This window comes from Myripristis murdjan, chromosome 6, assembly GCF_902150065.1.
Source record: "Myripristis murdjan chromosome 6, fMyrMur1.1, whole genome shotgun sequence".
In the NCBI taxonomy this organism is placed as follows: domain Eukaryota; kingdom Metazoa; phylum Chordata; class Actinopteri; order Holocentriformes; family Holocentridae; genus Myripristis; species Myripristis murdjan.
This window is the reverse complement of record NC_043985.1, coordinates 3,282,062-3,309,950: the sequence shown is the minus strand read 5'-3', so window position 1 is coordinate 3,309,950 and position 27,889 is coordinate 3,282,062. Positions and strand designations below refer to the sequence as shown.

Here is a 27,889-nt window from a genome sequence, read left to right as displayed (position 1 = left end):
AAACCTTGGTTGCAATAATACCCATGTCCAGTGGTTTTACATAACAGGGCCTGCTCCCTTTTTGCACACAGTCCGTGTGAGGAAGAGCAGCCCTGGGTCATCCAATGTGGAAATCATGGCCATCATAAACAGTGAGGAAGGACAGACCTGACTCAACTCAAGATGAAGATCATTCTCTCTGCCCTCAGTAGATGAACCAGAGCCTGAGCAACTGTTGCACTGTTTTGCTGCTTCACTGCATGTCTACAACTACTGTGAGACTGTTTAACTGTCTGTGCAAGATAATCACAGCAATACAGTCGCCTTGATTGGGATGATAACAGATGACTTTTAAAAGAGTCTGCCACTGCTGTAGCTTAAGTAATGGTAATTAAAAGCGGCTCTACTTCAATGCTTCTCTTCTCATCAATGCTGCAAGCCTAACCTGAGTGATAAACATACAAATACTAAAAAACAAAAATAAAAACAGTTAAGTTATAATTCATCACTACTTTTTCCAAAAAAAAAAAAAAAAGTAGATACTGGAAGTGTTTTATCGTTGCAATGAAATATGTCAGTTAAAAGTGATATCATTTTCCTCCCATTTATCCAGCCGGACAGTGAGGTACACAACATTTTGAGTAGCTACCACAGAAAAAATGAGGAACTAACGAGGAACTACTGCTAATAAAGCGTTAGATAACAAGCAGTTTATAGTAACTCCTGATCAAATTTTATAGACTTGCTAATGATTAGTTAATTGAGAAACATCTGTTAGATATTATATTAATGAAGGCAAACAAAATGAAGCGGTCGGTTACAATTCAAGAATCACATTTGTTATGCTCTCTCTTTGACTCTCTTTTGTCAGCTGTAGCTAAGATAACATTAACTATATTGCTGTGAGCTAAATAATCTTTAGAGTAAAAGTGTGTAAAGTATATTTGTTTTGTAGTGGAATGTTAAATAAATGCGGTAGGTTTCCAGGTCAGGTAAATGTTTGCTCTCCAGCTGGCTTTGCTCACACATTGCGTAACAGTCGCTTGTAACACCTAGTTAGCTCACCCCAAGTCGCTAGATACTTGCAGAGGTTACTGAAAAACAAAACAAAATTGGAATTGAACCGTTCAATTAAAGTTTCCTTTCTTTCACTCGATATAAGACCAAAAATATTAGGCCTTTCCCAATCTCTCTTTCACATTTGGTGGCACTGATTGGCATGGCCTGCTCTCCCCTCCATTGGATGTGGCTGTTTGAGTGTGATGCATTGTCCTCTATCTTTCTTGGGATTTTTCAGGGATGTGAGGAGGCAAACTGGTTCTTTTAAACAGCTGGGGAAAGAGGTGAAGTGCTTGAGTCTGTCACATATATACACATATACACTACTCACAAAAAGTTAGGGATATTCAGCTTTCAGGTGAAATTTCAGGATGACCCTAAAATGCATTCTAACCTTTACAGGTGAACTTAATGTGACCTTCTGTAAACTTTTGAATGCACATGTCCAACTGTTCAATGTTTCAGTACTTTTTGCACAATTTGCTGTTCTCTAACAAGGAGTTTAACGGCAAAATTCACATCAGGTGTTTGATGCTCCAGCTCATCGAGGTCGTATCATTAGGGAACGGCTGCTGGAGACTGGGGTACCTCAGATGGAGTGGCCTGCACTTTCTCCAGACCTGAATCCCATAGAAAACCTATGGGATCAGCTGAGTCGCCGTGTAGAGGCTGGAGCTCTGTACCCCAGAACCTCAATGTCCTGAGGGCCGCCCTTCAAGAAGAGTGGGATGCCATGCCTCAGCAGACAATAAGTCGACTTGTGAACAGCATGAGACGTCGCTGTCAAGCTGTAATTGATGCTCAAGGGCACATGACAAGTTATTGACACTGACATTTTTTGTTGTGGTATATCCACCACTGTTGTTGGCTTTTGTTTCAAGAAATTGTTTGAGATGAGGAAATCACCAGTGCATGCTTCTACTTAAATGCCCTACTTTCATGATATAATATCACTGTAGCATTTTTTCCCATTTTCCATAAATTTCACCCAAAAGCCAAATATCCCTAACTTTTTGTGAGTAGTGTATACACATAGTCTTGGTTTATATGATTGCATGTCAAAATGTGTCAGTTTCATTAATCCCAGGATAATTACTGCATGGTACATGTGAGAGTCCTCAACAAACCACCTGTTTTGTGGGTGATCTGATATAGCTGACAACCCTTACCATAATACCATACACCTGGTGACAGTCAGCATTTTTGTCCCCCACCTGGTTCTGTATCGATCAAGCAAGTCTCCTGGTGTCAGCAGCCTGTGGGAGCACAAGAAAAAAACCTGAATCCTGTTTCTTGTCTCTGTTGCCGTGAGCTTTGTTTTCTTTGTTTTCCCGCATTGCTATCAGCAGCTGATTCCACACACAGCGGGATACGGGATGTCATGATGGCCAATATCACTGCAGCACCGATGAGCCAGGAAGGCAACAGGCACAACACTGAGAAACAGAACAGCTGCTGCAAGAGATATATCTGCTTTGTCCGAATAAATGTAAGATATTATTCTTTGGTTAAATATGCTGGATGGAATGGGACTGCTAAGGCAATCATATTATTGGCACAGCTGGGTCCAATGGGAATCAAACCAATCCCTATAAATCCTAGACCCAAATAAAAAAAATGCATAGATTATGATGAAAATACACAGAAAGAAAAGCATGCACATCATTAATTTGTGCAGGTCAGATGTGTGGGTGCTAAAAACAAATAAATGAAAAAGACAAGCCAGCAACAATAAATCAACATGACAAGCAAAAACGCATCTGTAATGTGTGACGAGACAAACATTACAGATTACATGACAGCAAGGAGCACAACATGGTGTCAAGCGGATGACTAAAGCACATAAAATGTCAAAAGAAAGCCAGACGAATGGAGATCACCCCAATCCAGGAAATAAGGGACGGCTGTGCTCATCAGTGAGACTGTGTGTATGTTCATGTGCATGAGCGATGAAACGGGCAGGGAGAGAAGGAAGGAGGAAGAGAGAGAGAGAATTTGCGCATTAAATTACTGAGGCAAAACCCCCACCCGTTAAACTCATCAGACAGGAACTGAGATAATATTTACAGCAGAGAGATGCTCAGCAGATTTTCATTACAGGGAAGAAGACGCAGAGCAGTGAGGACAGCCACAGCTTCTTTATGTGGAGGGTGAAATGTGTGTGTGTGTGCTTCTGCATTATATTTTGTAAATCTACAGTGTGTGCAGCAGTCAGACAGTGAGCACCTGAAACACACACACACACACACACACACACAGACACTACTAACATTCATCTTGACTAATGGTGCGAAAAACTATTAGGCCTAATACTGAGCAGTAACTTGGCTGGACACATCTATCACTTTATCCACCATTCATATTTCACTTTTATATTATGGGAGCACTTAATCTCTCACACAAACTCGCTCAAAAGAAAAAAAAAAAGAAAGAAAGAAGAAAAGAAAACTAACTGGGCTTTCATCTGAACGCTCTGTGCTGACCTCTCCCTGCCCTTCACCTCATCTCGCCTTGTCAGGAGTTTCTTCTGTTGATGTTGGGGCGCCTCCAAAGGACTGCCAACGGAGAGGAAATCAAACACACGCACACACACAAATCAGTTATCCAAAAACATGGACACACACACACACACACACACAAAACAGCAAAGTACAGTCATTATTTTTTTTCTCATATATTTTATTTCAGTGCAAAACATGGAAAACAAGCAAAAAAGAAGCATCAATTACATGTTTTATCGTTATTGAAAGGCTGGATAATGTGCTTGACTTTGATATCAATTTAGTATAACCTTGAATTTGTGCAAGTCAAGTGTGCAACAGTTGGTTATATTGTTTTTTTGGTGTTTTTTTTTGGACACACAGCTGCCATTCATTTCCAACAAGAGATACATGCTTTCCTGCTTTTTCAGTGTGGCTTATCACATCCTGGGGTAAAAAAAAAAAAAAAAAAAAAGAAAGAAAGAAAAAAGAAAATCCTCGAATCACTAGAGAACATGTCTGATATGCAGGTCACGTTGTGGTTATAAGAGAAAATGTGACTTTGCAGGAAAATGGATCCTGTTTTAGAATTCGAAACAATTTGCAGAGGAGAAATAGCTTTCAGCTCCCTAGAGCACTCTTGTGGACAGAAAAGAGCTTGTGATCAGAGCTGACTCATTTCTTTACACTGTGAATTTTAGGCTGTCATAATGGGTTTCACACTGACATTAACAAACAGTGCTGCAGATTACTCTCATCTGTTGATACCACAAAACAACATATTCACACAAACACACAAACAACACATCCACGCCCCCCTTTATATATTTATGTGTGTATGTCTATCTATGTATCTATCCATGTATCTATCCATATGTGCCTACAGTTTGTCAAGGATCATCACAAATGTAGATTTGCAGGGTTTCTGCACTATACCCTACAACATCCAACTAATTAATGAAATGCTCAAAAGTTTGAAGATCATAACAAATCCACAGGTGTGATCCTTTAATTGCTTATAGTCAAACACCATTTCTGCCCTTTTCCTGTCAAGAACTAATGAATAGTTTTTAGCTCTGTGGCTCTTTTAAAAATAAAAGGTCACAAATGAACCATGAACCCTTGTGAAAACAAAACAAAAGCACAACTAAAGAAAATTGCCACAGGACAGAAGGGCAGTGCAGGAATACCCAGCTGTTGATTAACTGCTGATGCATTTTTATATCTTACAAGATGGCCTTGTAAACCACAGTTTAATTAAAACAACAACAGGCACATTTACTTCGTCAAATTGATTTCTAACATCCCAGATTTTTTTGGTGGCAGCATGAAATGCATTAGAAATGCATTCCATTCCATTCATTTTTTTTTTTTTTTTTTTTTTACCAGTTTTGCTCTATTGCTGATAATGATTTAATATCCACACTAAAATATAAGGAGTCATAACAAAGTATCAGGACTGACATATCCTTCAGAAATCTATTTTAGCTGACCCTGCCTCACCACCAGAGGGCACTCCAGAGTGTTTAATCAAGACTGAAGAGGCTCTCTGCAAAGTTGAGCAAGTTGAAGTGCTCAAGAAAGAAAGATGATATGTACATCCACCTCAGTAAAACTCAGCCGAATAAATCTGAAGTATCTGAACAACAGCCTGCTAGTCCCATTCATTTATTTGTGAAGATAAGACAATATTTTGTCATCAGTAGTCAACCTATGTGTTAAATAAAACTTCTCAAACCTGGTGTATTTTGACCTGAGATTCTGCTAAACAGACTATATGAATAAGCTGGTCCCTTTTAAGCCTAGTTTTTAGCAGTGACCAGCAGCTCTATAGCGCGCTCTGTCGCTCAGTCAGCTGCTTGGTCCACAAAAATTTCCCCACCCCCTTGTGGCCACAGTTTTTGCCTAATAAGAGGCTGATATGGAGGTCAAGTGTGTGAGTGTGATGGCGTGTGTTTTGTGGTCATGCCAATCAGCTAAAAAGGGGGCGTGGCAATAGGAGTAGCCTCTTGCAGAAAGGCACATACGTTCCAAATGGATTACCAGACTTGCACAGGATTTTTTGTGGACAGGTTGGTCATGAGCCAAAGGACAGCTGGTCAACTGTTCATTCCAACTGTCAAAAAGGGGGTGTGGCAGTGGGAGTGACACATGACAAAAAGCATAACTTTTAAACAAATTCATATAACATGGCCAAACTTTGTAGAAACACACACACACACACACACACACACACACACACCACACATGTCACTGGTGACAGTTTGCCCACCCCTACACTTAAGCCACACCCCCTTTCATAACAAATGAACTGTTTGTTGTAGACACTTGTGGACGGCGTCACAGAACTTTTCTGTGGTGCGAGTTAGCCACGCCCTCTATACTTAAGACACTCCTCTTTTCATGACTCAGTAATTGTTTGTTTTAGGCACTTGTGGCAGTCATCTTTGGATTAAGCATTGTTCCTTTTGTCATTGGTGACAGCCCTGCCCCTATGCGTTAGCCCTACTGCAACTTTCTACCTATGAGGCTGATATTTGACATCAAGATCAAGTGTTAGTGACTTTGTGTGTGTGTGTATGTGAATGCATGCACGTGTGGATGCATGTGCATATGTGGTTGTGCTTGTTTTTATCGTGCAATGTATGCACCCATGAGGGGCCATGACTTGTAAGCATGGCTTCAGCTTCCACTGATGTACACATGATATCCAACTGTATATTTCAGTCATGTAATTTCAGTTCTGCTGACCCTTCCTAGCCGTATCACAAACATCAGTTGGTGGATGGCACACTTCCTCCGATTAAAGATAAGATTGAAAACTTGGCCATCATGTCTCCCTGGTGCTGTGTTATGGTAATTTGCACAATTGAACAAGCAAATTATTACATATTGTACCTTTAAGAGAACTGAATAAGAGAAATATAGCACCAGGCAATAAGTTATCGAAGTCAGGCAAGCAGTGGCTACGCTGAGATTGGTGTGTTTCACATTCACATAGCAGAGGTTTTGTTTTAACTCCAGAGACTGAGTGCTGTAAATCTTCATTCCGTCAGCTGGTCAGATCGGACACGCACACTTTAAAATCATTTGAACCACCTACACTGTTAGTCTTAGGTAGGCAGCAACTAGATGGATCTGAGACAGATGGTGCGCTCAGCAGAGCAGCCATTCGCCTCCATTCTTCATTTAATATCGGGAAAAGGACAATGATTTAACATATTTAAAGTCTTTTGGCCTTTTGAAATTACAAAGGTGCGACCTGCATACCATTTCATTCAATACTAATGAAATAGTATTTTTCATTTCATTTTACTTCTTTAGTTTTAACATTTGAATCCATTGCACTTCCACATCTAATCCCCTGCATGATGTCATTTAAACAAACACGGCGCAGAGCTTAATGAGATGAATTGGCAACATGGTCATAATCACGTTTCTGTTTGTTCTTCTTGTATCTTTTTAGCCAGTTGGTATGAAAATATAATAAACTCTTCCTTGGCTCAGGATCAACCTTTCTAAAAAGTTTTATGTAAATCTGTTCTAAACTTTTTGAGATATTGTGCTCAGACAGAGAGACAGCAATTGTTCAGTGATTCTCTAAGTTACACCAAAACTATTCCCACAGCACTTTGATGTTGACAGATTTGCAAAGTTAATGTATTTTCCCATACATTTTATACCCTGCATCCTTAAGCACCTAGGACAACTCCATGTTTTATCTTGTTGTAGTCTTTTATTGCTTTATTGCCTTTTCTGCTCTTTCATGCAATTTATTGTTTTGTATGCCCAATTTTTAATCCCTATCTGCTATGCAAATATCGATTTGCAGAAGTTTGCAGAGAAATCATTAAAGAGGACTGATGACTGACTGAACTCATATTGTTGCACAGGATTTCACATGTTGTTGAGAATCACTTCTGTAACAGGTTACCTTGAGACTTAAGTAGTCAGTTAAATATGAATCATAATCATGGATGGATCGATCAATAGATAGATAGATAGATAGACAACTGTGTGGTGAGTGTTTTACCCAAAATCTGAACTGACAGTTGGGCAGCAGGGTCCGGCCAGCGGAGGATCAGGATCCTGGGACCTGATCCTCAGGAAAGATTCAGAAAGATTTAGGTTTAGCACAATATTACCTGACAGGGATCAAGTTTGTAAATACATTTTAAGTAAATTTCATACAGATTTTGGCCAAAACAGGAAGAAGATTGATGGTTTGACCTCTATTTGAGCTCTGCGGCACCACTGAGAAACACTGGAATCCAAGTTTAATATCTGTCTGGCTGTCATACAGTGGGTATTGTTGCTATTTGCATGGCTTTGCTTTTCATTTGACTACAGGTATAGGTGTGTGTGTGCTTATTTTTGTATGAGTGGGTATACACACTGGTGGTCTTCATTCTTGCTATGCAGGTGTAAACCCATGCTTGACAGTGTCCTCTGATGCTTTGGTCACACTTTGCAGCCTGTATGTTCACCCCAAAAAAGGCCATGGACTCTGACGCAGAGGGGACAGCCTAAAACCTGCTGCTCCAAGTGGACCAGCCCAGCTGCCTTCATTCACCAGAAGCCTAGTCTTGCCCTGGATGCCACGCTGCAGAACTACAGTCAAGTCATGAGCACTCTGGTGAGAAGAGTGCTGAGGTGAGGTTGCTACATTCAGTTTCTCAGAATATAGAGTAAATGAGCACAGAGATGTCAACAAGAGACAAAATCAAGCAACTTCTGTTTCTTCTGCCAGTGTGTTTGTCCTCAGCCTCTGTAGCGCTGCAGTGAGGTGAGTTCAGCTCCACACCTTCACCAGCTGGCTGACATCCTCAGAGCTGCTGCAGTCCTAACAGGAAGGAACAACTTGGGGGTGCCCCGGTGTCTCGCCGTGTAGAGCACACACTGGCTTGAATCCAGCCCAGACCCTTTGCTGCTTATTATCCCCTCTCCCTGCCTTGTCTTTCCTGTCTCTCTCCACAGTGTCTGTCTAATAAAGCAGAAATGCCCCCAAAAAATCAATCAAAAAAGGAAGGACCAACTTCCTGACTGCAGTTGGCAAGACGTCTTCTCACTCTGTGCACCCCAACATAGGAGACATGACTGAACTGTAAATTTGTGTATTTGGGTCACAAGGTTCAGAATCTTTTGTAAACTCCGTGGTTTGGTCCCTCCGGTGTAAAATCACATTTGTTTAATCTTTCAGGAAGTTTCAGGAAATCATCTTCTCCACAGGCTCCCCCTGAGGCACCATATTCCTCAGAAACTTGCTGTCTTTAGTGACTTTCCAAAACTGGAATCAAAATGGTCCAACAAAGACAGGTATTCACTGAACATGTTCATCGGGAAACTGAATATGAGGTTAACATTAAGTTAACATTCCCCCATGGGTTTATGAGCAAAAATATGGAGCCTATTGGATTTCCACAATATCAGAAATGGAAATATGCTACATTGCCATACCAAAGCTTTCTTTTTTTCTTTCTAACAGAGAGTGAAGCCCAACAGCCACAAAGGAACTGAACATACGGGTTGTGTAAAAGCTAATTATTTTAACTCAGAGTGAAGTTATGAGTTGTCATCTACAAAAATTTTCCAGACCATGAAAAATGCTATAGTAATTACAACTGATCTTTTTCTGTATCCAAACTCAAAATTAGCCAGAATACAAAAGCCCCATGACACACACATAGCCATCATTTGAAAATTACAAAGAAAGGAAGTGAAAACAAAGAAAATGTCTCCTAGGAAATCAGCACTGTCTCTCATTATTGGCACAATCTGCTACTTTATGTGCCAGGTTTGGTTTCTTCAGAGTCGACAGATAGGCAGGCTGAATTCAAAGAAAAATCTTCAAGCACGTCCACACAAACTTTTAGCATGAACAATGTTTAATATTTTCAAATTTGTTTTTTTGTCTCTTAATTACCGTAAATTCTGTCTGGCTTTAAACAAACAACAAAATGGAAATTCCCGTGAGTGTCTGATATCAATCAAATTTAAGAACTGTGACTTCAAAGCTGTTTTGCAGCAGTGCAGTGAAAACCAATGCTTTGCTCTGGACTAGGTATAATACTTTTTTCCCCCCTTCCAGGTAATTTATTTTAATGCTTATACTATAGAATGTGTTTGTAATAATAAGCTGAGTGTGATGTGCCTTTACCTAACTGGTCTTCTCTTCACATCGTGTTCTGCTCTCGACTCCGGAAATTATTGTTTTTGGTTGAGAAATTCCTCATGACTACAGAGCTAACAACACAGGTGAACCCTCCTCTTCCAAATAACAGGTGTCAGGGAATGCTGCATGGAAAACGTGCAGGATGTTGTCATAAGCATGTTACCACATGCCTCCTTGATAAGGAGTCACTCTTGAAAATGCAATTCCAATGACCTAAGGATTCCTGGTGAATGACGGAAGAAGCTGTGCCTGAAATGTGTTGGAGGGACTTCTTTGTCTCAGTGACCAACTGAGGAAACACACCAACATGTTTACAGCAGCACTCCAAAGTACCACCTGGTTGCCTGCTCCCTTAAAATGATATACTGTATATTTGGTACCATAATAGCTAAATGTTTAAGGAAACTGTTATGAGCACAGCTAGTCTCAGGCTACAGTTATGTGAAGAATGTTCTGTTCTTGGGAATATGTACAGCACAAGACAACCACATTAATTACTGGTAAGGAGCCTACTGTAAAACAAACGAACACAACATATTTATGTTTACACAATATTGATAGAAAATTAAGAAGGACTTGTATAAACTTATCTCAGGTTTGGGTGTAGCATGTTTAATGCAGGCTGCTGGTGGAAAAAATTAAAGTCCAAAGGCTATTCACCCTTCAGAATGCGATCAGTGGACAGAGTAGATTCATAGCAAAGATTCATTCACTTTGTCAATGTAATCTTATTTTAACAATGTTTTTACGACTAAGAGGACAACACAACTAGGCTATAGGACTACTAATGACAGCATAAGTATACAGGAATGACAGTCTACACAAAATTTAGCTTATAGTGTAATAGAAAATCAACTTTTTCTACGTCTGCAAAATAACTGAAACCAAAATTTAGACTTTTCTAGGGGCAGCCTTTAATATCATAATCAGCACTGCTCGGGATAAATCATCTAAGACATCGCATGCTTTGAAGAACTGCAATTCAGCACATTTTTCATTCATTCTTTTTCAATTTACTGTCGGCTGGCAAAAACATGACCAGAGAAGCAGCTTGTTTCCTCCGTTGCTACCGAAACCTATGGCATGCTCCTTTAATAGGCTCGTTTGTTGCTTTCAAATGCTGTCGGAAATATGGGAACTACTGACAGAGGTCAGAGTTTTATTGTGTTTTTGTATTTTCACTGTTTAACGAGAAGATATGTACTTTCTTTTGTAATAAACTCCTTAACATTAACATCAATTAAACAATTTATATTTTCTCTGCAGTACTTGGTAACTGAAATAATAACTGTCACCAAAACAGAACCTCTGCAGCAAGATTTGTTTTATTACAAGTAAAAGCACTTCACAAGAGGTTATAGCTGAATAAAACTAAAAATGAAAAACATTTTGGTGTAGGCCTATAAATTAAGTGTAGACTGACAAGCAAGAAGCTTAACAATATCCCTGAGGTAACTCAAGAAAGCCTCCAAAACATTCAATTCCCAGTTTATTTATTTAGTCAAACAACGAGGGGTATACACTGAACTATGTCAAAATGAATGGTAATTCTCTAACAGTGTGCTGCTGTGCCTTCCTGTTGACACCAGACACAGGCATAGTGGTGTCAGATGGACTTATCCAGTCAGTCAAAACAATAAAACTGAAAACAAAACTGAGTAACATAAAAACAAAGACTGGATTTCTGAAGAACAGAATCTAAAGCAGAGCTGGGAAACTCTGTATGAAAAGTAGCTGAAACAAAATGATGGGCTACTAATAACACCATTTGGAAAGTACAAACGAATACAATTTAGTGGTCATCGAAACAAAAGTTGCATACACTTATTTGGAAGGTTAATTTTCAGTCATCAGGAAGTCCCCCTCTTGTCCCCAGACATGTCATCATCTGTCTGTTTTTGGATGGTCTGGTGGAAAACGGGCGTAGCTAAGACTTATGACACCTATGCAAGGCAAAAATAATAAGAAAATAAACAATAAAGTATAAGATATGAAAAAAATGACAGGTACATAAACATTCCCCAGTTTCTCACATAAACCATGTGAATTTCCTTCGGGATGAATAAAGTATCTATCTATCTATCTATCTATCTATCTATCTATCTAACAACACAGCATTTGCTTCATGTAGCATCATTTTGTGAATGCTGTATTTATTAGCAGTTTGTAGTTTATTTTTTATATACTTTTTTGTAGCATTCCTGTTTTTTATTTGATTGTGACAGCAGGGAGAGAAAGGAAAGGCAGGGGAGAGGATAGGAGGGGAGGCGGGGTGGGGGTGGTGGTGGTGGGGGGGCATGCATCGAAGAGCCCGGGCTATTTGAAGACAGGCTGCTGCATTAAGGACTGGCCTTGGTGGGGTAGCTATACCCGCTCTATCACATGAGCTACCAGTGGGACAGTGTTGTAGATTTTAAACCTTGTTTCAAAACCATAGCAAAAAACATAAACTCAAACTACAACATATTCGCATAAACTTCAAGTGATCTTAATCCAGGTATTTTAGGGGCAGCAGATAACACCAGATGCAAGGATTTTTTCCCCCCCAATTGGCGCACCTGAATATGTAGCGCGGTAGTCGGAAGCACGAGCTTATGACGACTCCTTGAAGGCAGCACTGGCCCTAGCGGTGATCGCTGAGCTCCCTGGAGACTCCATAGAGAGGGAATGAAATGAAATAGGACTTCAGACCGGATCATGGCGGCGCCTCTCGGGCGGGACACCTTACCTGAACACTGGTCCTACGGTGTCTGCGGGGACGGCAGGGTCTTCTTCATCAAGTGAGTCCGACAATATGCGCTTTAATGAACGCGTCGTGCCCCTCTCTCCCGCTTGAACGGGAGTTGGCGCGTCTGCCGTAACGTCAGGGTTTCCTGCCGCTGGTGTAACAGGTGTTTTTCTCTCTTGTGTGGCAGTGACGAGACGCGGACCACTACCTGGCTCCATCCCCGCTCCGGTGAACCTGTCAACTCCGGACACATGATTCGCTCAGGTGCCGCTGGCTGTCACACTGTTTGCGCTCATTTATTTGTGTATTTTCAAACAGGCTTGTTCTTGTTTCAGCATCGTCATGCGTGCACTGTTGACTTTGCAGTGTTTTCCAGGGGAGGACCGTTTACACTTCGGGCCCAGCCTGGGGGGATGTAAGGGGAGGGAGAGAGTGAAGAAAACTTTCTTGTGACTCGTTACCTGTTTGATTTCGTCTCATTTCAGACTTACCTCGGGGGTGGGAGGAAGGCTTTACAGACGACGGAGCCAGCTACTTCATAAAGTAAGTGTTCCCCCTAGTTGTACAGTTGTTTGTTTTCCCGTTACCTCCGCATTACCGCGAAGCTAAATATGGCTCGTGCGTCTAATTCCTTACTACTAGCAGGACTAATTAGCGCGGGGAGTGTGTGGATTTAAATGGGGGCTGACAGGGACTAACCTGCTGACCCTCTGCTGACCCTCTCGCTTTTATTTGCTGCATTATCTCCATTGCAAATGTCAAGTGTGTGTTCCTCACTCACCTGTGTGAAACTGGCTTTTCTCTTCATAGCCCCTTCTTTCTTTTCATTTTAATTGGGCGAGTTACTTCCTGTGGGAATGCTATAACATTGCTACATATCAGCAGTTGGTTATGCTCCATTCATTCCAGTAGTTATTTTGTGCTGTAATTAACTTATTTTGGTGAAGTCAAGTTCCCTCAGTGTGTTTCATCTACTTCTTCACTTGATGATGGCCTACATTTCCCAAAATGCCTTTCCACACGTCCCCTCCAGGGAACAGGCATGAACTTGTTGCATTCAACTCAGGGTCAAATGTGTAGGTGGAGAGAGTTTTTCCAGTTGAGAAATGTAATAGTGTAGCACCCCTTATTCAAAATGCAACATATCTTGTAGCTGCACTGCATTCTGATCTGTGAGGCAACTGTGGGTGTAGAAATTGGCATCTCTGCCTCTTCTTGACCAGCTTTTTCATTGTATGATTGCTGAACACAGGTGCAAAATGTTTAGTTTAGAGAGAAGCCCTTGTCCTGTTATTCTGAAAAAATCTGTCATCAAACTCCATTGTAGCTGTGATGGAAAAATCTCAGTGTGATGTCATGCTGTAAACATTTGGCCAGTTATCCACAGGATTTAGAAAAAAATTCTCCACCAGAAAACAAAATGAACCTGGAAAATACTTTTTTTTTTCTGACAGTGGTATTTTAAGGTGGAGTCCCCCCTCCCTCCTTTAAACCCAGCTGCAAAGTTCCTACATCTAATAACATTTGCTGTCAAAACTTGGAAGTGTGCCTGTTCTAAATGAACAGAAAACATTTCTGGAGGCAAACCAGAACAATTAGGCTGCTGATGACTTACAGGGCATTAATAATATTTAGTCAGTGCTGTAAATATGTAAATGTAGCAGGTCACCAAACTGTCTCTACAGCTGAGAAGGAACATGGATCCATAATGTTCCCTCCAGGTGCATCTTTTGTTTAATTTTGACATTGCAGTCAAGTAATTTTATGTCATTTTTGGCTTAATCTTGGTCATTGTGATGATAAAACAACAAAATGCATGCTTGTGGTAAGGCAGTTGCCTTGTCATGCTCAGTTGACATCCGTGTGTGTGTGTGTGTGGGATGTGTGTGGGTTTGTAGGACTTCTTGGTGAGTAATTGATTTCTCTGGTTCTTGAATATCCATATATGAATATAAGAACAATGCTTCTTCTAAAGTCTTGACATGCTGGGAAATTAACACAGGTAATAATTTTGACAGAGGCTTGGTAAGGTCGTCAAGCCTCAGCTGTCATTCAGTGTTCTTAAAATCTGCACTCTGGTTTTGGTGTTTTATAACTTCTTCATGTTGAGCTATTGTGCTGATAGAGAGGGACTCAGAGATTAAAGTGTCATTGTAGATAACACAGGGCAAGGATCTGAACAGCCTTGGTTTGAGTAATTACTTGGCTACTAACCATTTCCCCCCCAAGTTGAGCTGGGCAGTGAGAGCAGCAGGTAAAATGTTGTTGGAAGTGAGATGTTGTGTAGGTATGTAAGATATGGCCAATTAACAGACCTCTAAAAAAGTTCCCTATGTGATGCCCTGTTTTGCAGTGATGTGTATGACTCACAGTCTGCCTGTGTTGGCGTGTCTTCTTTTCACTGGCGCTATTTCTATAAACGACCCTGAATGTAGTGGAAAAGAAATGAAACTGGTCATTACTGTGTTTTTACTGCTTCAGATTATTTTATGTGTTGTAAATAAAACAAATAACTGAATTTAGCTGTCACTTTTTCTTTACTCTTGCCATGTACCATAAGACTACCTCCAGTGCGGTAAAGTTTAAACTGGTCATGGCATTAGTAGAAAGCTGTTGGTCTGACTTAGGCCTGTCACGATAACAAATTTTGCTGTGCGATTAATTGCGTCAGAAATGATTGCGATAAGCGATAATATTGCGTAATATTGTGCTTTTAAGACCATTTTTATTATTGTTGTAATTTTGACATTTTCAGACCAGTCTTTAAACTTATATCATGACTTATATCATCACTTATGTCATAAAGGCATAATGATCCAAGAACACCCTTTTGAAGAGAAATAAACATTTATTCAACAAGAATATTTAAAAATGTAAACAAGAAAAATTAAATATCCAAAGTAAATAAGATGTAAAAATACCAAAATAAATAATTAAAGACCTTATGAATACAAAAAAAATGACCAACTGGCCCTGATAACAAAAAATGCACTGTAATAAAAAAACACAACCAAAAACGTTGAAATGGACTCTCAGTCTCTTATCAAAAATTGCACTTGAATAAAAGCCAAAAACAATATAAAAAATAGACTTTTTCTCTATTAAGAAAAAAACACTCCAAAACTACACACAACCAAAACAACGAATAAAATCTTTGTAAGTCTTTGTAAACAATACTTAGATAAATATTAAACAGTAGCAGAGAGGTATAGAGACTAACAGTCCTTAACAGTCAACACTTCCAACACTTCCCTTTGTGTCTTGGCTTGTTTTTTTTTTTTTTTTTTTTTCTTGACTGGGAAAACTGTGCGGGCTGGTTGTGCTTTAGGTGTGAGCTGAAGTTGCTCGTATTGCCTCTTTTAGTTTGGATAGTTTTAAAACAAACGCGGCTCACCGGCTCGTCCAGGTGACTGGGCAGCCCTCTCTCATTTGCTCTGAATCCCAAAAATTCCCACACGGGGGCTGTTGCGTTTGGTTTTGGAAGAAGTTCCATGTCGTTCTCGTTCGCTCTTTCCCCACCTCGTCTCTACCTCACAAGGATCGCACTCTGTGTGTGTGTGTGTCTGTGTGTGTGTGTGTAGCCCATGGCCCCGCCCCCTCACAGAGACAAAGACACTCGATGACAAGAGCGTTCCCTCCGTTCATTCCGCTAATGAACCAGCTCACCTCGCTGACAGACGACGCACCACAGTGAGCACGTTTACATGCACACCTTATTCCTGTATTAACCGGAATATTCGCAATATTCCGGTTGCGCACGTGTCATGTAAACACGCACCGAACCCGATTAAGGTCATATTCCGGTTGGAGAGAATTCCGAATAAGACCCCTGGAATATGCCTGCTCCAACTGGAATACTGAGGCATGTAAACACCTTAGTGGGAAAATGCCCCGAACCGGAATATTCAGTCACGACTGTGCATGCTCGACTCGGAAGGAATTCTGTGGCATCTTTGTTGCTATGGTTACCTGCAAACGGGGAAAACGGCAGGGCGAACAGCAGCAAGAGCCAGGAGACTGCAGTCCGCCTTCAGCTAATGAAATACTTAAATATCGTGGAGGATATCGATGGGAGAAAACATAGAACTAGTGACAGAAGAAAAAGAAGAAGACTTCTTCGTCTGTTTTTCCGGCAGACCAGATGCCTATACGTGTACTGCTGCCCCCCGCGGCTGAGTGTTGCATTACGTAAGAGAGTGGAATACGCGGAAACATGGGGGCATGCCAAGTAACATGTAAACGGAATATTCCAGTTGCCGCAGCGCAGTTACCTTAACCGGAATATTGACCTGAACCGGAATATGGTGTGCATGTAAACGTACTCAGTGAACGCTCTTGTCGTCTGGTCTCTTTGGCAGAGAGAGACGAGGAAAACACGCATGAATGTGGCATTTAATCACGGTTAGAAAAGTTACCGTCTTCATTTAAATTTACCGTGTAATTAACTGACTTATCGCATATCGCGATAGGCCTAGTCTGACTCATCAGTAACAAGTTAGGAGGTATAATGTCATAAGATTGGGTTATCAGAGAATGCATAACCACATGACTTGTTTGCGAAGGCCAGCCCACATGGGTGCATGTTTAATGAAAGCTGAACTGGGTTTTATTAGCTTTATCAATGATTAACATTGGAGGTGAAGGCTGTGTATAATCTTTGTCCAACTGGGGATAAATAGAGACTAGGTTGAGTGTGTAAGTCAGCGATGTGATGGGATGAAATCATTACAAATCAGGTTGCACTCTGTACCCTTGCCCTTTCTCATCTTCATATTTTTCTGAATCTATTCTTAAAAGCTTAGGACTCATCTTTGAAATTATTAGTCTGGTTTAATGCTTTAAATGCTCCATGCCATGAATTACTTAAAATGAATGAGAACATAAAGGAATTCTCTAATGTTTTGGACAAAATACTCTTTTTCTGACTTACCCAGACTGAGACAGGATATTTGCTACCATTTTCACCCCTATATCACCAGCATTTGGTGTTAACTTAGCAAAAAACCTTGAAGTCTATGGGAGTCATTTGCCTAGATCTGTCAAACTTATTTACACAGTGTATCATTTGTATTTGAAATACATGTCTTACAATGTTTTTTTTTTTTTTTTTCCCAGTCAGAGTCGTTTTAGGAGAAGTTAGATGGTTGAACTATAACTGCTGAACATATTTATGAAGATCCAGCGCAAATTAATTCTCTTAAAATGACTCATTTTTTAAAAAATAATTCCAAGCCGTGTATTTCAAATACATGTGACACACTGTATTTACAATACAGCTTTGGAGTTGCCGTAAGGTTTATTTTCTCACATTGTTGGAGCTAGGCTAATGACTCCCATTAACTTCAAGTCATTATGCTAAGCTAAAATGAAATGCTACCCACAGAAACCAAACCACTGGACATACAGAGGTGAAAATGGTATTGAACATCTTTTCTCAGTCTGGGTAAGTCAGAAAATGGGGATTTGGCCCAATTTGGTTGGAGTATTCCTGTAACTAGTCCAACTCAGGCCACTGAATAATGGGTGGACACATTTCTAGGACCGAGAGATCATGTATAAAGAGTAGTAACATAGAATCTTAAAATTTCTTGCTATACAGTCATAATAGTAGATAATCAGTTTGACACAGCTTTCAATCATGTATTTTGGATTAGACTCAAAAGGTCAACTGAGTTTGGGTGAGTTTACCCATCATTGAATCCCTGGTGCAAATTGAGACAAAAGTCCTTTCAACTCCAAACCAAAGCATATTCACAGCAAGTTGAGTCTTAGGCTTATGTGACACTAATATCAAATTTGTAGGCCAGTGTGTGTGCATATGCCTCCATCTTGAAGTACAGCCAGAGAGACTTGAGAGATCTCCAGGTGCTTCATTTACTCTTTGATGCCTGCCAACTTTAGTTGTGTAAGGGAATCTTTTCTCCATAAAGCCGGGACAAGCCATTCTTTTCCTGCGCCGGGGGGCGTTTATCTGTCTCCATCTCCAAACCTTTAATTGCCTTATGTATGGTATTTCTTGTACAGAAATAACAAGGTGAAGTAATAACCAACTCGAAATCCAATATCCTATTCTGGTTGAAGGGGGGACAGCTTTTCCAGAGGCCATGTTTGTATAACAGCTCCCCAGGGTTCAGCCAGTGTCTGTTCTTTAGCCACTCCTGACCGAAAAAATGTTTTCATATTTTTATTGCTAGCAAAGGAACAACACGGCTCCCTCTGTGTCTGAGTGTGTTTTTCATTGTCTTCGGACTCTCTCTGAGTTCTTACTAACAGTGTTTGCCAAAAAAGTCCCATTTTATTTTTCTGCCTTAAAAACGACAGCATCTCTTAATGATGTTGTATTTCAGTGTGGACTGGAGTTGCTGTTAACTTGGTCCAAAGCTTTCATCTTTTTTTTTTTTTGTTATAATACCTTAAAAGAATGATCCCCCGTGGCTTCATATCAAAACAAAGGCAGCAGATCCAACTTGGAGGTCTTTAGAACAATTCATTCATCTGTTGTGCTAGTGCCTGGCCACAATGAATCATTCATACACCAAGAAGCCATTACAGGATCTATTTGTCAATTTCATGGCATGCTGGCCAGTTGATGGAGCACCACCCTGATCTCCCTGTAGGCACACACACAGGGCATTGGCCTCTGCCCAGTCCAGTCCACAGCTCTCATATGAAGACATCACTGATGTGCTGTCTCAGGGTGTGAGGGAGTGGAATACATTATGCAGTGGCATACATTGTCTGAACTGCCTTTGCAGCAGTTTTATCAGTGGCAGATATCCCAGCAGACTCTTGGCATTGGCTGATATCAGCTTTGAAGAGCAATATCTGCTTCATTAATTTCCCAAAGAGCTTAGTGACCTGGCCAGAGAACAGTTGGCCATGGCTCAAGTTTTTCAAGGCGTCATTGTCAACAGCCAATCAGATTTCTGCATTTCTGTGATTCACTACTGATGTGATTCAGTGTCATGAGCAATAGTTCCACCTGGCAAGTGCCAGAATGATGAGAACTTGATTACAACTCAGCTTCTGTTTAAAGACTATGGGAGTAAACCTGTTGAAGACAGTGCTTGGAGAACAGCTGCATCCGTCACTCGGCTTGATAATAAGCTGCTTCATTTTTTCTGTTTATTTTTGAGTAATGGTAACTAATTTGGGCTTGTTAGCTAGATATGCCAACTTACCAAATTTATTTAACGTTATGACAGTCAGTTCAAAAGCAAGGAAAAATATGTAACTGTTGAAACCTTAGTGGCTCTAGACCACTACATGGATGCAGTCGGAGTCTATCGTACCGCCTATAATTTGCAAGTGTTAATATAAGTATACACCCATTAGCGTTAAATTAACATTTGTAAATAGTTGTAAATACCTACCATTGTGTCATATTAGCCATGTGACCTCTACAATCAACATTTATAAATTTAACATAATTGTGACTGAAAAATCAATATTACTAACAGTGGAAAAATTGCTGTGTTTGATTGTAGTAATAAGGCTAGCATATTGTAGTGGATGTGGGCAAAAACGCTGTGTCTCCAACATGCCCGTTTTCAGGACTTATTTTCAGGTTGACCTCAGTTTGACCCCAGTAAATAGTTTACTTTATACTACTTTTTTACTGCATCTGCTGGATCTGCACATAGAAGTCTGTGAAATCTATTTATGTTTATATAATAATAACAATAAACTTTATTTGTATAGCACTGTTTTGGGTGAAAAAAGTAAAAAAAAAAAAGTCACTTTTCTGCTCTGTTTGCTCTGTTTGTTGTGTGACTCTATAACACTTTTCTAAACAAAGCCAATACACTAATAGACAATAAAAACAAAATTATGCTGCATAAAAAGGAGCAGTAAAATCAATAAAAAATAATACAGTCAAATAAAAATAAAACATCTAAACCATACATTTATATTAGTCCATTAGAGATACAGTTACTCTTAAAATTGTTGGTTATCTGTCAAAATTGGTGTCACTGACCATCTCTCTCTAGGTGGTTTGGATGATCAGATCTCCAATGTGTCTTTTGTGCACTTATACCTGTATTTTATGTGTTTTTTGGCTAACAGAATACAATCCAACCACCCTGGATTCATAAATGCTGGCACATTTAAAGGGGATCCTATTTAGTCCATAAGTCTTTCTGAATAAGAGTATCAGGACCTTCAATTTTTGGTTTTGTCACAGACAGTTTGCTTTTACAACACACCTCTACAGCAGTGACACATCGACTCCCGTAGCTGCTGATGAGCTCATTGCAGACGTTGCAGCAGCATCATCAGGGGCCAGATTGCATGTCTGCCTTTGGCTGTTAAGGCGGTACTGCACTTCTCTCCGTCCCTGCTTTTAACATTCGTCTCTTCTTTGCCTGGGCTTGCTCTAATAATCCCCCTATGGACACCCCACGGTGCCCGCTGGTGGGACACGAGTGTGAGGAGGGTTTGGTTGAGGACTTTGCCTTCCCCTGGGCTAAACCTGCTCACACATACCTCTCATCAGAAGAATTGCTCATTGTGCGTAAGACGTTCGTTTGGCTAAGAGTGTTCTTGGCCTACACACATACGCACACACACAGACGCAGACATGATGTGTAATTCTCTGTCTGTCCCTGAGGGGGCTACAGATGGGTCCTCCTCCCTCCCCTCTGCCAGCAGGAGGCTCCTAGTGGAGAGGCAGTGGGGAGCAGAGCCGATCATATCCAAGGAGGGATAAACCTCCTACAGGAATGTCTCCATGATTGGCTGAGGGGGATTGAAGGAGAGAGGGAGGGAGACACACACACACACACACACACACACACACAAGCTCACACAAAATGAAGCAGAAAGGAAGAGAGATGCTCAAAGACAGAGAGAGAGCCATCACAAAGTCCTTTAGATAATAGAGGAGGACAGCTGGTTCAGTCCTGTTGCCCTCAGTCTTGTCCTTAGTCGTTATCCCCCAGTTCCACTAATCTAGAAAGGTGCAAGAAACACCCTGCTAAACCTGTAAATGGGTTCGGTATTATAGTCTTACTTTGCAACCTGTTTCGTTTAAGCTTCCTTATTTACTTTCAGAAAGAAACTATGGAATAATTTTATTGAATTGCAAAATTCAATTTATCTAATGCAAAATGTTTTTATAGTTAACCTTGCTGAGACTGGGGATCATTATATTCAAAATGTATAATTCCTGGCCTTATACAGTTCTTCAGAGATCCAGCTTTCCTCTAAATCCAGTTTTATTTATTTGGCTCTAAAGGCGTTACACTTACAAATCATGTTACCTTATATAATGTGCTGAATAGCACTGCTTGGCACAGCAGAGGTGACAGTGACAAAAGTCTGCAGTTGACTGCAGTGATTTCAGCAGCATGTCTACGCGTGAATGGCAGCGTAAGCGCAATGATAGTATCATGAAACCATGACAAAGAGGCTTATCTCAAAGCAGCTTAAAATTATGTCAGGAGTATGTTGTTGCAGGACTCAAACCCTTTCAGGCTTGGTGTTATGCTGAGTACAGATACAATCAAGACCACTGGAGGAGTTTTCTCCTTGTGTATTGCTTCATTTAACCTTCATTCATCCAGACTCAGTTGAACACACATGCTGTTTGTCAGGCTTTACATTTGCACAGTTACAATCACACATTAGGGTGCCCAGTCCAACAAGTCTTACTTAACATTTATATTATTATTTTTGGCAATGCAATAGCTGATGCTGTTATTCGGTGTGAATTACAAGGATATAACAGCAAGGTAGTCTTAAATTCTTAAATCACAAGCATTACAAACAGCCAGCAGTAGGCAGTGTGAGGATAAGAGTCATGGCGCCCTGACCTAACAAACTATTCCTGTTACCTGGAGACATCATGTCGGACAGATAAGTGCTAGGTAAAGAAAATAAGAGCTATTTTGAATTTCCAAATCTTGTATGACCCTTGATTATGGATAAGATGTGCTTGCTCACAGGTGTGCAGAATAATGAATGGGCCTAAATATAGATGTTGTTCACAGAGAACACAGTGATCCACCTGAGTGAGTGCAGCAAGGTTGTTTATTTAGCCCCCAAAAAAGTACAACTTCTTGCAGCCAACACTCGCTTTTCCTCAACCTCAACAACGGTGCAAAATGCATGTGAAAATGCTAATAAAATTGATTGATCATGTTAAATTTGTAAGGACATAGGGTTAGTTTGTGTTCACCATCTATCGCTCTTTGTCTTCAAATGAAAAAGGGGCTTTGTTTTGCCGTGGAGCCATGGCTAAACCAAAGAACCAACAGTTCTCTGGCAGCCAAATAAAGGCTTGAGGAGAAAGCTTTGCAAACAATAGCTTTCCTTTTGTTTTCATCAGTTCAGGGTGGCAAACCAGTCTCCGTGTTTGCTCTCAGAACAGCAGGAAAGTTAAAGATTATTTCTGGTAAATGTCAGCCCAAGGACAGTGTTTATATCCAATGGTGTCTTCATGCTCCGTATTGCGTACTTAATGAGATGTACCCTACAGATTTTTTGTTTTTGCAGCACCTGCTTCTGCACAGAAGGCTCAATTCAGCAACACATGCCGCATTTATTTTTTAGTATTTTATTTTGTGATTATATTTTTGTGCTATGTGTTGCCTATTTGAATGTCTTTCAGCTGAGGCTAGGGTAAATGGGTAAATCAATAACCCCCAGAGGTGTCACAGGTAAATCATTTCCTCACTCTTGTTGGGCTTCAACTCATCTGTCTGTTCCCACACAACTCAAGTGTCTTAAAGTTGGCAGTTTCTTTGCAAAAGTCCTTGTTGGAGGCGGCACCAGAATTTATTCTGAAGTGGTGAAATATGACTTGTTAAAGCTTTAAGCTCTGAGGGTGCATATTCTACGTTGTTGGGACGCCAGGTATACTGAATGAAGTGCACTAAAGACATCTGGCGAATTGAGAAAAACAAAGGAGTATATTCGATTGATTATAGCTTGGTTATGTTTTATCTTGCTGATAGATTGCTTGGCTGGATAGAATAGTTTCCACTTTATTTCTATCTGCACAAAGCCAAGGGAATGAACACTTTTCTGGAGTGTTAGGAGTGGAATGAAGTTAAATATTTGATGTTTGTTCACTTCAGAAGGCGAGGGAAGGAAAAAGTTTGGAGAGTAGGAGGGCTTGATTTTTTTTTTTTCAAATGACTTTGGAAATACGACAAGTACGATTTCAAAAAAATTTAGGAAACTTCCCAGGAGTAGGCATCTGGTGAGGCAGCTTCTCTCTGTGTCTCGCATATTCTCTCTCAGTGTCTCTCTGTCACTTTCACTGCTTAATCTGTCTCCACGCTTCCATTCAGTCTTTACTTTCTTGTTTCCTTTCTGCTCCTTATTGTTTCTCTTTACTTCCTCATACCACATCCTTTGCTTTCTTCACCATCTGTTTTTCCATGTTTCTGCCTGTGAGGTCAAAAGGGCGTAAGAGTGAGAGAAGTGATAAGAGAGAGATAAGACAAGAGAGCTCTCCTAATCCCAGGAGAGTGGAAGGGTATTGACGCTGTTTCGATCGCAATTTCCATCCCTCTCGCAGTGAAAGTGAAAGCCTAGGGTTTTATAGGTGATAGTGGCTAATTTTATATCCAATTTTCAGCAGTTAAATATTGTGGAATAGTGGCACATCGGCAATAGTGGAATATTTCATTTAATTTACACTGTCCGCTGTTGCTCAGAATTATTAAAAATATAATAACAGGTGGGAGAACAGTAAATCAAAGTCTGTGAATGCAAGTGTAGGCTTTAAGGAGGGAGTGTGTATTATAGTTAAGAAATGAGACGAGAGCAGTGAGTCAGTGTTTATGACTGACTCAGTGTGTTCATACTCACGCTCCTCAGGGACTGACTCAGTGTTACCACTTGCAAAGTAGTTATTAGCTGTTCATTGTGTGTGTGTGTGTGTGTGTGTGTGTGCATGTATGTCTGGGTCTGTGTGTGTATACATAAAGCTGTTCACTATATGTTGGGTGTGTGTGTGTGTGTGTGTGTGTGTGTGTGTGTGTGTGTGTTTAAGTAAAGCTGTCATTCGTAGGTTCATATTGGACAATAGAAACTGATAAAAGAGGACATACTTTCCTTGAAAGACTTATTTTTGTTTGTCCTCCACTTCTCTTTCCATTCTTGCCCTTCTTGAGAGTCCAGAAATAGGGAGAATTTACATGTTTTTTATTTCCTGTACAATTTTAATTTGAAAAATACAAAATCAGATAACAGCAGGCTGTATGATTTTGCTAAGAAGGCTCTTTATACCAGTTAAGAAGGAAGAAATTAATGCATGCCTCTAACTGAAATGACCAAATTATCATACGAGGCCTATGCCTCAGTTCCAAATAGGAGGAAATGATAAACAAATGAAGTTGTTTTGTACTAATATAAAGACATAGACCGTAAACATGACTTAAAACCTTTGTCTAAATTAAATAGTATATTTTATCAACACAGGCACAAAATAGAACATAACATAACTTACTGCTTGAGATTTCACCTCCTTGGTGGAGATGATTAGATACAGTGCATTTACAAATTTAACCCATGATGAGACCTGAATGCATTTCTCTTAACCAGAGTAATACCAGTGGGGTTAAAGTTCACTCTCAGCTAAGACCTTGAATTATTTTTAGACAAACTGAAAGAAGAACTTTCACATTAACTTTTTTAGCAATCACATTTAGGTGCTAGAATGTATTTGGACATACAGTTGTAAAGTCGACGTTTTTAGTATTCTTAATAAATGTATGTAAAAGTATGTGACAAGGTGTTCAGTGTAAATGACATACAATGATTGGACATGATTATGAGTGATATATGGTGTACATTTATGAGTCTCAGTTATTGCCAAATGAAATAAATTTGTGTTTGTGACAGTGGTGCAGAGACAAATACACAACTGGAGACAAAAGACACTTCATAGTAGTAGTAAGTTTTTTTTTCCATTTCTGCTTTATTTGACAGTCACAGTAGAGAGAGCCAGGAAAGGTGGGGGAGAGAGAGAGTGGATGATATGCAGCAAAGGGCCTGAGGTCTGATTCGAACCCAGGACGCTGCAATCAGGACTCAGCCTTAACAGTTGATACACACTCTTATCCCGTTAGTTTCAAAATGAATATAGGCTCCTTACTAATTTTGGTAGCTCTGCTGTGTTGTCTGTTTTTGTCCTGGTGCTCTGTGGAGCACAGAGACAGCGAGAGAAAGACAGTGGTCATACAATGGCTGGACTGCCGACTGCCGTGTCGCAGTCAGTGTCAGTGACAGCTGTCCTGGTCGAAGTGTGTGTGTTCAGTCTGGTGCTTTGGCCAGTGGTGTCTTGTTGGAGCCAAGACATCGATCGATGTACGAGCCTCATGTCATTAATGCATTACTCCTCCTCAACCTCTGCATTTTGTGAAACATGCCCGGTGGACAGTGAAATTAGCTGAAATCACTTGCATCTCATGACAGGTGTGATTTGTTGAAGTGAAGATTTCAGAATCTGGCACTCCTTTGGCAATTTTTGCATTCTGGATTCAGAATGCAAAAATGCATTCTGAACATTCTGCAACATTTTCTGCTATTGTCTTCATTTTACATGACAGGTCAAAAATACAAATAAAGTATCTAGAGGAATTAGAGAAACAAATTGCCCGGCAAAAACAAATTAAAGTCTGTAATTACTGAAAGTTTAATTTGGATTAGTATTATCAGGGGCCCCTTTCAACCCCATTCAGATAGGATTTGGGTAGGTAGGATAATTCTGGTTCATTTTAATCGCATCCTGGATGGCTGTGTCAGTGATTTTCCCCCTTGACCCTAATATAAATTTAAGCCCAATTAACTTTTTTGTTTTTCAGCACGCATGCACACACACACACACACACACACACACACACACACACACACACACACACACACACACACACACACACACACACACAGGAACATCTACCAGACTATTTGCCAACGTCTATCCAAAACTTACCATCTTAAATAAAAGAAGGGATCATGGGTAAAATTTCATGGCCCTCATCACCATGCAGTTCTAATTCTGTTAAAATAAGAGGTTGTTTTTTGAACCTCGCTATTTGTCCTCTTGCTCTCACATCTCCTTTGCATCCTTTTGTCTCTCCTTATGATAAAGTTACACTCTTTAGGGTTATTTCAGTACAAAAGCATGTACGCGCGCGCGTGTGTGTGTGTGTGTGTGTGTGTGTGTGTGTGTTCAATACCATCTTTGAAGTTGGTCTTAAAATGGATGCCTTGAATTTTTAACCTTGTCCGGGGGCTGAAGTATTAATCCATAGTCTCCCATGGAGGATCTGAGTGCAACACAGATCTGTCAGTGATATGTGGTTTATCATAAGGCTCCCTGGGAACACAGTGGATTTGAAACATTGACTATGCATTGTTTGGAACGAGATGAGAGATTATAGACTCTGTTTGCCTGTATACAAATGGAGGATATGATTGAAAATATCTATAAAAATACTGAAACAATAATAATACAAAAACACAGATTACAGAAATAATTTGTTGCAAAAAGACCAGTAGGTATGCTTTCAACACAAGCCTTCTGGATGTATCCTAGTGCTCATGAATACATAATTTACAAGAAACACAAAAAGGATTTAGTGCTGTTCTAAAATGAACAGTATTTTTAATTTATTAAAATTCCTGCATTGTGTTCTGGAAAATGTAATAATTACTTACTGTCAAAAAAGAATAGGCCACTTAAATATGTTCATGCAACTAAAATAAACAAGACAACTTGTATAGCTGTATATGTTAAGTGTTACATGGATGCTTTGTAAGTAACTGTGCATCCATACACATGCACACACACACACACCACAGATGTTAATTGGGCTTTTGATTTAAATTTCAGCTGCATCATTAAAGATGTAAAGATGATTTATGTGTGAGGCAACCTGATCTCTCAAGATCACACACGTCAAACTGATGGCCTGTGGGCCAGATCAGGCCTGTGCCACAATTATATCTGGCCCACAAGATGTATTTTGATTTTCTATTAATTACTGGCCCAGTTCCATATTGTTCAACACGCAGATATTACAAATCCCAATGTGCAGTGCAACATCCTGCGCTGTGAGCCCCACAAAATACCTGCATGCTCCCGCCCCTCCTCCTCATGACGAGCTCAGCCAGATAGTTATTATCCTTTTGTTTTTTGTTTTTTTGGGGTATTGTTTTGTTTTTGTATTTGTTTTTTTGTAGTAGCAAGTCAATATGCCAGTACTTTGATGTTTTACTTTTGAAATACCCTGGCATGTTTTGCCCAAATGACTCGTATTTCAACATGAAAATACTAGTTTTATTTCGAGTTTCGAGTGGATTTGTGTGCCACTTGTGCATGTATGAGTAAAAGCATGTATGACTGTAGATTTCTCTTCAGAAAAGTATCAGTTATCTGGTTATTTTTTATTCCATGTGATGAAACTATTAGTCATTCAAAAGGATTCAGGGCAGGCTTGCAGATACAATAAGTCA

General features: G+C 40.1%; 1 protein-coding gene across 1 annotated transcript in view; it reads left to right on the top strand.

Annotated features, from left to right (window-relative positions):
• The first annotated feature begins 12,330 nt into the window (after positions 1-12,330).
• The window catches only part of LOC115360493 (pleckstrin homology domain-containing family A member 7-like), a 138,660-nt gene continuing 123,101 nt past the window's right edge, over positions 12,331-27,889 (top strand). The window contains exons 1-3 of the mRNA XM_030053428.1: positions 12,331-12,470; positions 12,606-12,682; positions 12,904-12,961. Of these exons, the coding sequence (XP_029909288.1) occupies positions 12,388-12,470; positions 12,606-12,682; positions 12,904-12,961 (218 nt within the window). The 5' untranslated portion in view covers positions 12,331-12,387. The remainder of the gene's footprint in view (positions 12,471-12,605; positions 12,683-12,903; positions 12,962-27,889) is intronic.